Here is a 14,065-nt window from a genome sequence, read left to right on the forward strand (position 1 = left end):
GCTTTTGCTTTTCTGTTGTACGACCGGTACTTAGCACAGTGTTTGGCACATAGTAAGCACTTAGCGAATTCTTGTTAACCTTCTGGGAACAATTTTTAAATCTTAAGGCAGAGTGCTGGGTGGTGTGAATAAAAATAGGGTAATCGGAAGCTGAAGCTGGTTAGCAGAAGATGAATTTAAACTCCCCGGTTATAAAATAAGCTGATGCCTGAGTCAGCGCACAGCCCCTCAAATAGATAGATAACATCCTATACCATACAAGTCGTGTTTGGGTTCTCAACCCAAATCCCATGATGGTCCGCCTGCACTCTCCCCTCATTCAAGAAAACCAGTAACAAGAGATCGAGCTTTACTACTTTGCCATTGCTCAACTCATTTGTAGACTGCTTTGAAGATGAAGCTTTTACCAGATCATTATTGACTCATTATAATCACAGGGTAAACATTATATTTATAGTTAACTCTATTACCTTAGTGCGGTACGTCTTCTGTTTCTTTGAGTGTCCTAGACTTTCCAGAAAGTATGTATGTCCTTAACCCAACCCATTACTAATATTTTGTTCCTGTCTGTTGCAATTTGTTCTTTGATATACAGGAGTGGATAAGATTAGTATTGTGTAATGGTGGCTATTTAGAAATAGAAATGTTCTTTGAGGTGAATATTTAAGAACACCATTCACAGGTACTTTGCAAGAGAACGTAGGCTTTATTGGAATCCTAGATTTATGTCATCAGGAAATCATACCTATGACTCTTCATTTTTATTCTGATCTGGTATTTCCTGATCTGGAGGTTAGTGCCAGCACTAAATTACCTGTCTTCCACACCCAGTCTCTGCCTCCCATTTGATGTCACTTAATTGTAATTATATAATTTGTAACCTGGTGTTTAAGGCTATGCTTTCTGTGACCTCATTCTTTGGGTCCCCTAGCCTTCAACTAAACTCATTCCCAGATTATTCCGAAATTTTCTAACAATGACTTTATTTGATTTGTGCTCTTCAGTCCTCTGGAGTGCCTTCCAATGAAATCTTACCCCTTCTTCAGTATTTTTTCATTGTGTTAAAGAAGGAATCAATTTTGAGTGTTTCCAGATATGACTGACATGAAAAAAAAAGGCATTTTGTGAAATTTCGGCATTCCTTCCCACCTTGCCATTCTTAACTTTCCTTTGCTGATTTATCTTGCAGATCTCTTGACACAGACCTTCCAAAACCTGTCATTCATTGCCTCTTTCTAGCCCTAAATATTTTTGCTTTTGGTAAATTAATTACTTCTTCCAATAAAGTGACTATTCCTATACTTTTTATCTTCCTGTTAAGTTGTTAGTTCCTTGAAAGCAAAAAACTATTTTATTCATTTTTGTATCCTAAACATAGTGGTTTGAACAAATCAATAAATTTATTTATAAATTTCTTGGGTGGTTGTGGAATGAAATTGGTGAGAAGAATTGACTCTGGTTTAACCTTAATCCTAAATCAGCTTTCATTGACTTCTAAAAATGGGGACTGCTTTTAGGCTTGACTTCCCTCAAATCATAGTGCTTGATGAGAACTGTAATCTGCTGCAGGTTTTCTTGTTCAATCATCGTTAGTCATGTCAGACTCTCCTTTTTCTCATTTGGGTTTTCTTGGAAAAGATAGGGGAATGGTTTTGTCCTTTCCTCCTCCAACTCATTTTTACAGTAGTGGTGGAAACTGCAAATGTAGTTGATTTGTCCAGGCTACTTACTACATGTCGAGGGCAAATTTGAACTCAGATCTTCCTGGACTTCCAGTCCAGGGCGTGCTCTCTCTCTCTTTTTCACATATAGCATGAATATTATTGATTATCAAGTTTTTTTCAGTCTTTTTAAATTATTTTAATCTGTGCAACTATTAGTATTATTTTATAAACTGAACAATTCACTACATTAATGTTTACATCTTTTCTTTTAACTTCCCTTAAATGTATGTGATGAAAGTGATTTTTCACCACTTAATGTAATTAATATCAATTTGCTACCTGGCATTTATAGTTTATGAAGTTTTCATATGATCCTCACAAGTATCCTGTGGAAATTATCTCAAGTAGTATTTCTTTAATCTTTATAATAAGAAAACTCACACTGAGAGAATGACTCCTCCTGAGTACTGAGTGGCAGTCGGAACTCGTTGGCAGTATTTAGTGGGTTTGTTTAATACTTGTAAGTTACTTTGAAATAAAATGTCAGGTGATGTAGCTGCATATCGTTTTTCTATTATAAGCCACATACACAAACTCCTGGGAAATAAGCATTGTAAATTCCGACTGTCAGGCACTGGACTGAGAAGGGATTGTTTTTTTTTAAAAAAAAAAAAAAAGCTATCTTGTTTGATCTTCACAACAACCATGGGAAGTAGGTACTAATTGTTCAATGGTAAAATCCAGATTTTACATTGAAAAAACTGTGCCAAACCTAAGCTAGAGTAACACAAGTGAGGAATCATCTTCTTGACTATAAGCCCTCTATCCATTGTATTGCCAGCTGTTTATGATGATTAAGTAGATATTATAGTATCAAAAAATAACTATATAACAAAATAAAAAAATAACTAACAAAAATAACTATATAAAATGTAATGATAAACAAAAAGGTAACCATGTTATTTTTAATGCTTTCAAAGTGCATAGATGAACATAAGAACATATTAGAAGCCACCACTTTTACTGTTAAAAAGGGTATTTTGTAGATATAACGTTTTATGTTGTAATTTATATTCTCTTAATTATGTGTTTCTATTAATGTGCTATATTCTTCAATGCTTTATTCAGACTTTTTTGTTTTATATTGGTTTTTTAAAATAGATGCTTCATTTGAACCCTCTGTTGCCTTGGCAAGTCTTGTGCAGCATATTCCATTACAGATGATTACAGTTCTCATCAGGAGCCTTACCACGGATCCAAATGTAAAAGATGCAAGTATGACACAAGCTTTGTGCAGGTATTTCATATCGATTTCTTGACAATAATTGTAGATTTGAAAGCAAGAGACATTTTTGATTAAAATACAAAAATTACAGAAATCACTTCAGTGAATAGTCTCATAATTGATAACTAGAGTAGATTTCACTACCAAATCCACTTAAATTTTTTTTCACCAAGAATGTGTTTTGTTTTGTTTTGTTTTTTGTACTTTAAAATTGTGATAACAGTACAATATTGATTATGGTCATGGTAATGAAAAGTGCTGTATACCAAGAATTCTTATCTAACCTAATCTTTCCCTCTACTCCACAGACCCTCCCTTCTCTCCCAAACTTGACTCCGAAAGCTAATCATTCCCTCTCCAGAGTCTAAATTACGCCAAACTTTTTGGTCCCCAAACATTTTGGTCTTTGTTTATAAGACTTATCTGATTCTGCCTTTTATAGCTTTCATCATTATACTTCCCCTCCCATCCTTCTTCCCATCAGTACAACATAAGCTTCTTGGAGTCAGGGCTTATTTCGTTCTTGGCTTTTAATGCCCAATACCTTTTATTTTTATATATATATATATATATAATGCCTGACTTATTGACTGAATGAATACTCTACCAAAATTATATTTTTGATTACTTTTCCCTGCCCTAATTTTTCTTGTCATTTCTGGAAATTTTAACTTTTTTAACTTTTAACACTATTTGTAACCCTATCCCTTTTCCTTAAATTTTTCTTGCTATGTTTTCTATAATCTTGTGTTTTCACAATTCATTTTTAGCTTGTTTGATTCTTCCATTCAATGCTAACCCTTCTCCTTAAATATAAGAGTTTGACTCTCTCCTGTAATTGGAGGGGCATGCCTTGTGCGTGACGAGGCTGATTGGATCTTATAAAATGATGAGTTTCCTGGAGGCTTGGTGGAAAAGTCCAAGTCCATAATTCAGATTTTGAATGTGCATCTGGGTGCAGAGGGGATTAGCTGTTATTCATTTAAGAATCTACCTTTTTGTTATTAGTGCCCTGTGCTGAAACCCTTGCTGCTCCTGAGGAAAATATTCTGAAAATCTGCTTATAGGTTTTTTCTCATTTTCTTTTGTCTTTTAGAATGATTGATTGGCTGTCTTGGCCTTTGGCACAGCATGTGGAGACGTGGGTGATTGCACTGCTGAAAGGACTGGCAGCAGTCCAGAAGTTTACTATTTTGATAGATGTTACTTTGCTCAAGATTGAATTGGTAAGTGGGATGAAAATCTTTAAATTTGGGGATGTAATGAACAAATAAATGCTTTTGATCTTTTGGAAGCCAGGAGAGGGAGTCCTCACCAAGGTATGTAAACCAGTTTTAGTTTTAAAGATGTACTTTAAAAAAAATTATTTGTATATAATTAAAATAAAATTAAAGGCCATTTTAAAACATGAAGTCTTTTTGTATGTCTTATGTAGTAATAGGTTACCTTCCTTATAGCTCTTGAAGGTTTTGAAAAATGCTTTACATATATACATAACATACATGTACTTACATATTATACACACACACATATATATATATTATATATATATAAATGTAAAAAAAAATTCTCTTAATAAAATTATGTAGTATGTATCTTACTTGCAAAGTTGCCTTAACTTATTTTTAGATATCAGGCAGTGCTATTTGGGGCACTTGGACCATTGCCAAGTTAGGGGAGCATTTTTCTAAATAGATTAGCCTATATCTAATTTTTCTAAATTGCCAAATGCAAAAATCAAAAAGGTTATTTCAGAACTTTGAGGAGAAATTTTGATAATTTAAAATATCTTAGGCTAGGCAGTTTTTAACTAACATATATGTTCATGAATTTTTGAAAAAATAAAAAATGATATTCTTTTTTCTTTTTCTTTTTCTTTTTTTTTTTTTTTTTAAGGTTTTTAATCGACTTTGGTTTCCTCTTGTGAGACCTGGTGCTCTTGCAGTTCTTTCTCACATGTTACTTAGTTTTCAGCATTCTCCAGAGGCTTTCCATTTGGTAAGTTACTTATCCATTTTATTTATGCTAAGTTGCTTTAAAAAAATTTAATAGTATGTCATTTTATATTTTTTAATGAGATCTTTGCACCATATTAAGCTCAAATAGTCTAGGTAGTTTAAGTTGTAGTTCTACCTCTAATACAGAAGAGCCTCTCATGACCTTCTCTTGGTGTCCCCTAAGACAACTCTCTCTGGAACTTAAAAAGTAGAGATAAATTATCCTTCTGTGTTTGGTAGAGGAGTTTCTACCCAGAAATTTCCAGCACTTGTGGAATTGAAAGTCTGGAATTTTTAAAAAATAAATATTATGATACTTGAACCACCTATATCATATCTGTTAGTATGAAGTGTTTTGTAAAGGTTAGATTTTTTTAGGGGAGGGCAAGAAGGGTGCATAATAATTGAAGAGCTTTAATTGCAGGGGAAAAAAACTACAAGCAGAAGGTGCCTGACTTCCCATAGTAACTATGCAACAATTGAGAAAACAATTATGTTGGATTTTTGTAAATAATTAGTTTTATCCCACTCAACAAAATATTATCTGTACCTGCTGAATGCAACAAACCACTTGCTACAAAATAGAAATTGTTTCATTATACAAAAGTTCTCATAATAGTTATCATTGGGATTGTGCTACTTAAATCTTTAGTCTGTGTTGACTTTAGTGGATCCTCTCTGTACACTATACTCTCATCAGTTATATAAGTACCAACAGTTTTTCTTTATATATATTCTTCTTGAAGTATGCAATTGTTATTTTAAACGGCAAAATTCTAGTCCATTCCCTTACTAAAGTGAGTGTATAACAGGTTACAAAGAAAAAAATATGGACTTCATAACTATGGATATGTTACTTATAAATAAGTTAAGAACAGTAATCTTCAGTGTTAATGAAATGAGAGTGGTGAGTTAGCTCTCTTTTTTTATACCCACCAAGTTAGGAATTATTTTATATATTTGTTCCTTATACATAAAAAAATCTTTTAACTCTCCTCCCTACTAAAACTCTGGCTCCTTTGGTTACACAATCCATTCTCATATTCAGAGTACTCTTTCTTCATGCACTTGAGACTTATTTCATACTTCATTTCTCAGGCTCAATAATTCTCAATTGTTTTAATCTTGCCCTCCAGTCCCTGTGCTGATTTTTAAAAATAAGTGTCATATTTAAATTTCTAAAATTTTAACAGCTAATATTGCAAATGATTAGTATTATCAACATATTCTAACCCAAAATTAATAGAAACATTAAAATGGGGGGAAATTCACTGGAGGGGGAAAAGAAGAAAACCAATTATTTGATTTTATTGCTCTGATTAATTACTAAATTAATAAAGAAAATTCTCTAATTTTAGAGTAGCTATTGAATCATCTCTGTCTTGTATAGAGCTAGTTGCCCCAAGCCCTATGTATCAGTACCCTTGTGGTGTTTTGCCCAAGTACATTTGTCACCTATGCCATAATTGTGTGTATCCTATGTGCCCTTTTTTTTCTCCAACATTTTGAATAGTTTTGTGGTTTACTACATAATAAATTTCCACAAATGGAAAACTTAAATCCACACTAGATGGAGCTCCAAACTAAATTTGATGTTTTTTTTTTTTTTTAAGATAATCTAATTCTCATTGAGATAGCTGATTAATATTCCTCTTACAATATTTTCAGAATTGTAATCTTGACCTAGCTATTTTAGAACTTAAATTTCTTAATTTTTAATTTATTTCTGAATGAAATTCTGAGTAATTCTTAAAATCAAAAATATTGTCCAAATTTAGAGAATACCAGGCTTTTAAATTTTTGTGATATAAAATATTCAGAAAAATATCTTGTTATGGAGCATTAAAATGCGGTTTATTAGCTAGGCTATTATTAGATGTATCATATAAGTACATTTCAAATGATTTTTTTTTTTTTCCTTTTAGATTGTTCCACATGTGGTTAACTTGGTTCACTCTTTTAGAACTGATGGCCTGCCTTCCAGTACAGCCTTCCTAGTTCAGTTAACAGAGCTGATACACTGTATGATGTATCATTATTCAGGATTTCCAGATCTTTATGAACCTATTTTGGAAGCCATCAAGGTACAGTGTGACATGAATGTGCACTAACATTGACATGTAAACAACTGACATGGTGACAACTATGAAGTATGTCTTGAAAGGAAATAGTAAAGGTTAGCATTCTACATGATCATTAATACATTTTTTATGGACTTCATAACTATGGATATGTTAATTATAAATAAGTTAAGAGTAGTAATCTGCAGTGTTAATGAAATGAGAGTGGTGAGTTAGCTCTCTTTTTTTATACCCACCATGTTAGGAATTATTTTATATATTTGTTCCTTATACATTATCTGAACTGGTTATAGAAGTATTAAAAATTAGTATGGACAGTGGGTTCTGTCCTAGAAGGTAATTCAGTTAGCTACCAAACTTTAAAATATATGACTCAATGAGTTTATAGCACATGGCAATTCCAGTCAATACACTGATTTCCTAAAGGGAAAAGGTAGTATGGTATCATGTAAAGAACACGTCATTTGAAATGCTAAACTTTAAACTGAGACATTAAACTTCTCTGAGGCTCATTTGTTAAAAATGAAGGTGGACAATAGTTGAATTGTCTCCTTCCCAGGGTGATTTCTTAAGCTCCAATGAGGTAATTTAAAGTTCTTTTTTTTTTTTTTTTTTAATCATTTTGAAAATGAAAAATGCTGTCAAGAAAATCACTTGAATTCTCCTAGCCTGGGCATCTGTGCCACATAATTATCATGTAGACCCATATAGGAGCTTGAGTAATATAATTATTCCTCAGTAAACATTTAACTTGGGGTAGACTTTGTCATCATGGGACCACACCTGATTATCTGGCCTTTATGCCATCCTTAAATTTTTTTTGATTAGTTTTCACGTAGTAAATTCATTAGCAATTTTCAGTTCTGATTGACCAATAAAATTTTATCTTGTGTGCAGTAATTATATTCCATATTATTTTCAGTATGTAGCACTTATTCAGCAGAGTAGCTCTTCATGTATTGTATTTGTTTATAAATTACACGATTGCCTTTTACCTACTTAAGAAGATAGAAATTCCTGTGAATCTGTTTTTTAAATGTTTTTAACCAGTCAAGTTGAGAAATATCCAAAGGGCTGGAAAACTTGCTAACAGCTTCTATTTTTCTTTTCCTTTTTTCTCCCCCACATTCAACTATGGTTTCTCAAGATAGAATAAACCCCTTTAGTGAAGTAGAATGAATCAGGTTTGGCAGCATTGACAAAAACAAAACCATCAGAAAATAAGTTAAGCTAATTAAACGGGGTAGTTGTAGATCTGGGTAGGTATTTTCCAAAGCCAACTATGTTGTGCTTTAAGTTGATATGATCTTTAAAACCTCTTGGTGACTCTTTTAGGTTTCTATTTTTCAGCAGAAGTTTTATCATTGATTCAGCAAATATAAAAGGATTAAAATCCTACCTCTGAACCAAATACCATAACTCTTTAAGAATATAATTTAGAGAATCAATTACAAATCTGCACTGGCAAGAAGGAATTCTCACCAGAAGTTCTCTTAAACCAATGATATCATAGTTACATTAAGTACAAGGTACTGTATTTCCTATTGTTTATAAGACATAGGACCTATGCAGTTTTTATAAATTTTTTCTGAAAAATCTACACAAAGCAATACAAAGAACTAAGTAGAACTATATTAAGTACACAAAAAATTTCATCCAGAATTATGGAAATTAAAAGAATAACTATCACTACTTTGTTTAAATATCTATATCTTATGGATTAAAAAAATTCATAAATGGAAATTTATAGAAATATATAACTTGGCTTCTTGAAGACCGTTTTCTTTGATCTCTGATAGCAGTCTCTATTCTAAAATTGGGACTTTGCTCTTAATAATAAATGTTAGGCTATTAATTTAGAGCAGATTATCATTTACAAGAAATTTTGCTGCTTTTCTTAAATCCAGTTTAAAACTTTCTTAGAAACCTCATGTGGTTAGTATGCTTCGGAGTAAAATAGTTTCTATGGAAATTAGTTGTAAATGATAACCTGAGAAAGGCTTTCATGAAATCAAATTGCGTTTTGGAAAGTCTTCTGTTAACAACCTACTTTCCTCATTCATTTTCCCTTTGATTACTTTCCATACTTCTCATCAGTTCATTTCAGGTCTTTACTTGAAATTTTTTTCAATTACATCTTAGAATCTGGATGGGAATTAACTTCAAATAACAGTGACATTTCTACAGAACAACAACAAAAAAATCAAATGGAGTTGTTTTAAGTAAAATAAAAAGTTTGATTTGTTAAATATACATACAGCTATGTGTTTAAATGTTTTAAACCCATTGCCCCAAATAATTTTGCACACATGTAATTTTGGCATGAATATTGAAAAAACAATGTTGAGTGATAGACATATTGCATTAAAGGGGGGCTATATATTAATTTGGAGGGTTTTTTGCTTAATTTATTTGGATCATATTTTGATTTAGTTCATCCTTTACAGCATATTTTCTGACATCAAAATTTTATATTCGTAGCCAATTTTGACAGTTCAGAAGTGACCATGCTAGTATTTATTTTGTGATCCTTATTAAATTTGATAATCTGACTCTAGAAAGATTTATTTTGGCTCTTGAATTGTAGTTTGAGTCTTTGACTAACCAGACAGTTTTTCTATCTGATTTCAAAGCCATCTAAGATATAACTCTGTATTGTGAAAGTGGAAAATTGTAGCCTGACAAGTAAAGCAAACTCAATAATCCAGAAACATGTTGCTGCTGCAGTAGTGGTTATTTCAAAAGCAAAACATAGTATATTAAACTTTTTTCCCTTGTCTTTTTTCTTCTAATTATCTACAGGATTTTCCTAAACCCAGTGAAGAGAAGATCAAATTGATCCTCAATCAAAGTGCCTGGACTTCTCAGTCTAATTCCTTGGCATCTTGTTTGTCTAGACTTTCTGGAAAATCTGAAACTGGGAAAACTGGTCTCATTAACCTAGGAAATACTTGCTATATGAATAGTGTGATACAAGCACTGTTCATGGCCACAGAGTAAGTTTAAACTGAAGAATGTCTTATATGTTGAGCAAATATTTGTTAAGCTCTTCTGGTGTGAAAATTACTGTCATGTCTTAGGGAAAATACACAAAGTCAAAGGAAGTTTTGGGACTCCTTAAGGAGCTTAGAACCTAGTGAAGAACCAGTACTTACCAACAGCTGTTAAGGGTTTTTTAAAATTGTTATCTGTTAAGTGATTGGGATATAAGAAGTTCCTACTCACAACGAATTTACATTCCATGAGTATAATATGAAATGAGCAGAAAAATCCATTAAAAAACTTCAGAGTACCATGGATCTTGAGGTGTTAAGATTACCAATTCTCTATCTCTAGTCCTTTTAAAACAGTTGTTTTACTTCTACAATTGGAAATGAGGGGGAAAAGCTTGAGTGGAGAAAAATGTAGATTAATGTTCATGATTGATAATGATTGAAGAGCATTTTTCCAGAAAAACTTCCAATGATTTGGGCAAAGCAAGTAGCTTCTTTTTAGCCCCTCTTTAAATATTCATTTCACTTTTCAAAAATGTTAGTAGAAGAAACTAGGCAATTGCATCTATCATCAGGTGTCACTCCATGAAAGCTCATGGCTCTTACTGGTTTTTATGACTTACAAGTACTTTCACACCTCTTCTTTCATTTGATCCTGCTAATCTTAAGATGGGAAGGCTACAAATATCTTTTGAATTTTAGTTGCCTCATTTAAAAATGAGAATTGTAACTGTGATATAGTCAACTTCCGACATCTAGTAAATGGCAAAGCCAGAATTCAAAGATGGGTTGAGTACATTGTGTGGCTGTGCCCTTGCTCCTTGAGGCTTGCAACAATTCTGGTCCTTTTTGCATTCTACAAAATTGTAGTTGGGAAAGAAACATTCTGAGTATCATGGCACTTGGAACTTCTATGGCTGATTATTGTCTATTTAAACTATATTATCTCAAAACATTTTAATAGTTTTCCTTTCCAGACATTTGAAATAAACACATAGTGAGTGACACTTATTCAGGATCATATAATGAGGTTTTCATAACTTCAGTTTCTATATAATTCCAAGTTTATCTCTTTAGGAATAGAAAACATTTTAATCTTTTTTAAAAAATTAAAATAATTGTGTAATTTACTTAACCAGAGGATATAATGTATACTTTTACCTTTTTGTTGTGATTTAAAATCATTATGTATATAGTTTTAACATTCATACCTTTTAGGTGCTTGAGATAAATCTTATTTGGGGCTAAAGATAAATGGCTATTTTTGCGATCTTAGAGGGGTTCTCCCTCTTATAAACTGTGGTGTATTGTGTGTGAATTAGTAATGGTCTTATGATTTTAAAGATCATACAATATAGTAACTCCTCTGGAGATCCATGTTTACTTAAATTTAAAGAAATCCTCCTTGTGAAATAATACTAATAATTCTCTTTTGTTCTCTTTCAGTTTCAGGAGGCATGTATTATCTTTGAATCTAAATGGGTGCAATTCATTAATGAAAAAATTACAGCATCTTTTTGCCTTTTTGGCTCATACACAAGTAAGTTTAAATTTGCCTGTGTTAATTTTAACAATATATACATTGTGTCAGTCCTGATTTATATTGGAAAACAAGATATCATGTGAAAATAATTCATCAGCATAGTTTAAATGACCTTTTATACATTTCCTGGAAGACACCTAATTAGGGATAGGTATCTTGCTTTCTCATACAGGTAATAAAGAATTCTTTGCCAGCTACTTTTGAGTATGGTAAATTATGACATTTAAATTTCTTTCTTATTATTCAGCATATAGATGAAAATACCATTTTTTTCACTGGGTTTTAATTTTGCCAACATTGCAGACATGGTAACAGTAAGGGAATAAAACAGTGAAAAAAGATCCTTGATTTCAAAATAAAAGACTTGATAATTTAATGATTTTTTTACCCTGTATTTTAAAAATAGACCCTAATTGATGAAGATGGGCCATTGATATTCACTATTCTATATTTTGGCCCTGTGGATTCCTACCAATTCAGATGGCAATATCTAATACTGTTACCCCCTGTAAATAGGGATGGTTTGTTTTGTTTTGTTAACTCATCATATAACCATAACTTTGCTAACTGGCTTTTCCTGATAGTTCTTGTGAATAAGAACCTTGGACCAAAAAGCAGTTCTCCTTTGTTGGTTTTACTTAGTGCTTCTAGTATGAAAGTGTGATAAAGATGAGCCAAGAATTTGCATCTTTTGGAGAATATTCCAGTGACTCCCACATGATCTCTGTCAGTTTTGTGATACATGTTTGATCAATTGATCAATTCCCCAAATTCATCTATTTCTACATGTTTCATATCACATGAGTGAGGATGTACTATGCTACTTCACCTCTAGGTGGCGCAGTGGCTAGAGCCTAGGCCCTGAGGTTAGATAGAAGACCTGAGTCCAGATGTGACCTCAGACACTTAATAAATACACAGCCAGCCCCTTCACCTCTGATTGCCTGGTTCCTCAATTAGCACTTACCTCCCAAAAAATTATCTTATCAACAAGAAAACTGATTTCTACAGTGGAAGTAATTGGAGCCTTAGAAAGAACTGATTGTATATTAATGTTGAAGAAGGAAAGAATGACTAGTTACAGTCTATACAATATAAATTCAGAGAAAGCAGTTTTCAAAGGCTTCCGGGAAAAAAGTAGATAGGATCCTTTAGGGTAACCAGCTCCGAAAATGAGTAATTTTCAGAAATGATTCTGAAAACTGAGGAGGATCTCAGTGAGTCATTAATGTAGAATAGCAACCCAGATACTATTCAGCTACCATATTAACTGTCTCTAGGCCATATATCTAGGACAAAAAAAATGAGTATCTCTTTGTATACTCTTAATCTGACCCTATATCTAGAGTACTGTGTTTAGTCTCTAGGAAGAAAATTCACAAAGTAAAAAAAATCCAGAGAATAATAAACAGAATGGTAAAACAACTCAAAATCATGCCACTTAATAACTTAATCTGTAGAAGGCAAAGGGAACGTTATTTTTGTTAATTTTTGTTTGGGTTTTATAGTAATATGGCCTATGGGGTCAAATTTTTACAATAATTCATAAATTCAGAGGATGCTGACTTGGTCAAAAGGCTGTTTTGTTCACTTTGGATATATTGTTTACTTGCGTTGTCATCTATCTTTTGTCAATAGAGGGAAGCATATGCACCACGAATTTTTTTTGAGGCATCCAGACCTCCCTGGTTTACTCCTAGATCACAACAAGACTGCTCTGAATACCTCAGGTTTCTGCTAGACAGGTAAAGTATTTTTAAACTTTACAAATTGAAGATAGAATGGGATTTTATTTTGATACTTTATATTTGATATTATTTTAAATATATTACACTATTTGTAATAAGGTATTTATTTTCCATGAGGAAAGTTAATTTTTAAATTCTGTGCATTTGAGTATATTTTACTGTCATTTTTCCTCTATTTATTTTCCATGAGGAAAGTTAATTTTTAAATTCTGTGCATTTGAGTATATTTTACTGTCATTTTTCCTCTAAAACTTTTTTTAAACCTGTTCTTTTGTAATCTAAAATTCCCTTTATTAAAGATGCTAAGTTTAACTAAGAAAGTTCTATCCTTTGATCCCAGTGAAAAATTCTAAAAATTTTAATAAAGTAGGTAGATTCTAGGTCCAGTTCATCCTTTGCCTTCCTTTCTCTTAGTTTGAAGAGCCTAAGAGTTTTCAGATTTCTAAGTCTGGGCTCATGCAGCCAGCTGCTTGTCACATAAGACATTGAGACAAGCCTGGTTTCAGTTTGTTTCTTCACCTAGCCTTTCTTTTCTGTGTTTAAGTACTTTGATCTCATAGTCAAGTAACATGAAAACAAGAACTCTTTTCAGACTTTGGGGAGTACCACTTCTGCTTCACAGAGTCAGTTGGTTTTCTTGCAAAAACCAAAATGATGTAAACAACAGATATTAACCTCATAACATTTCTTAAATTTGAGGCAAAAAAATGACCTTCTATATTATTGATTTTTCTGAAAGCTTGGTCACTTGTAA

The 14,065-nt window shown here is 32.3% G+C and overlaps 1 protein-coding gene across 1 annotated transcript in view; it reads left to right on the forward strand.

The window, feature by feature from the left end:
• USP38 (ubiquitin specific peptidase 38) overlaps positions 1–14,065 on the forward strand; it is a 31,754-nt gene that overhangs the window by 879 nt on the left and 16,810 nt on the right. Inside the window, exons 2-8 of the mRNA XM_051967191.1 lie at positions 2,826–2,961; positions 4,046–4,175; positions 4,846–4,947; positions 6,872–7,030; positions 9,830–10,023; positions 11,467–11,560; positions 13,202–13,308. Of these exons, the coding sequence (XP_051823151.1) occupies positions 2,826–2,961; positions 4,046–4,175; positions 4,846–4,947; positions 6,872–7,030; positions 9,830–10,023; positions 11,467–11,560; positions 13,202–13,308 (922 nt within the window). The remainder of the gene's footprint in view (positions 1–2,825; positions 2,962–4,045; positions 4,176–4,845; positions 4,948–6,871; positions 7,031–9,829; positions 10,024–11,466; positions 11,561–13,201; positions 13,309–14,065) is intronic.

The sequence above is a fragment of the Antechinus flavipes genome, chromosome 6 (genome assembly GCF_016432865.1).
Source record: "Antechinus flavipes isolate AdamAnt ecotype Samford, QLD, Australia chromosome 6, AdamAnt_v2, whole genome shotgun sequence".
In the NCBI taxonomy this organism is placed as follows: domain Eukaryota; kingdom Metazoa; phylum Chordata; class Mammalia; order Dasyuromorphia; family Dasyuridae; genus Antechinus; species Antechinus flavipes.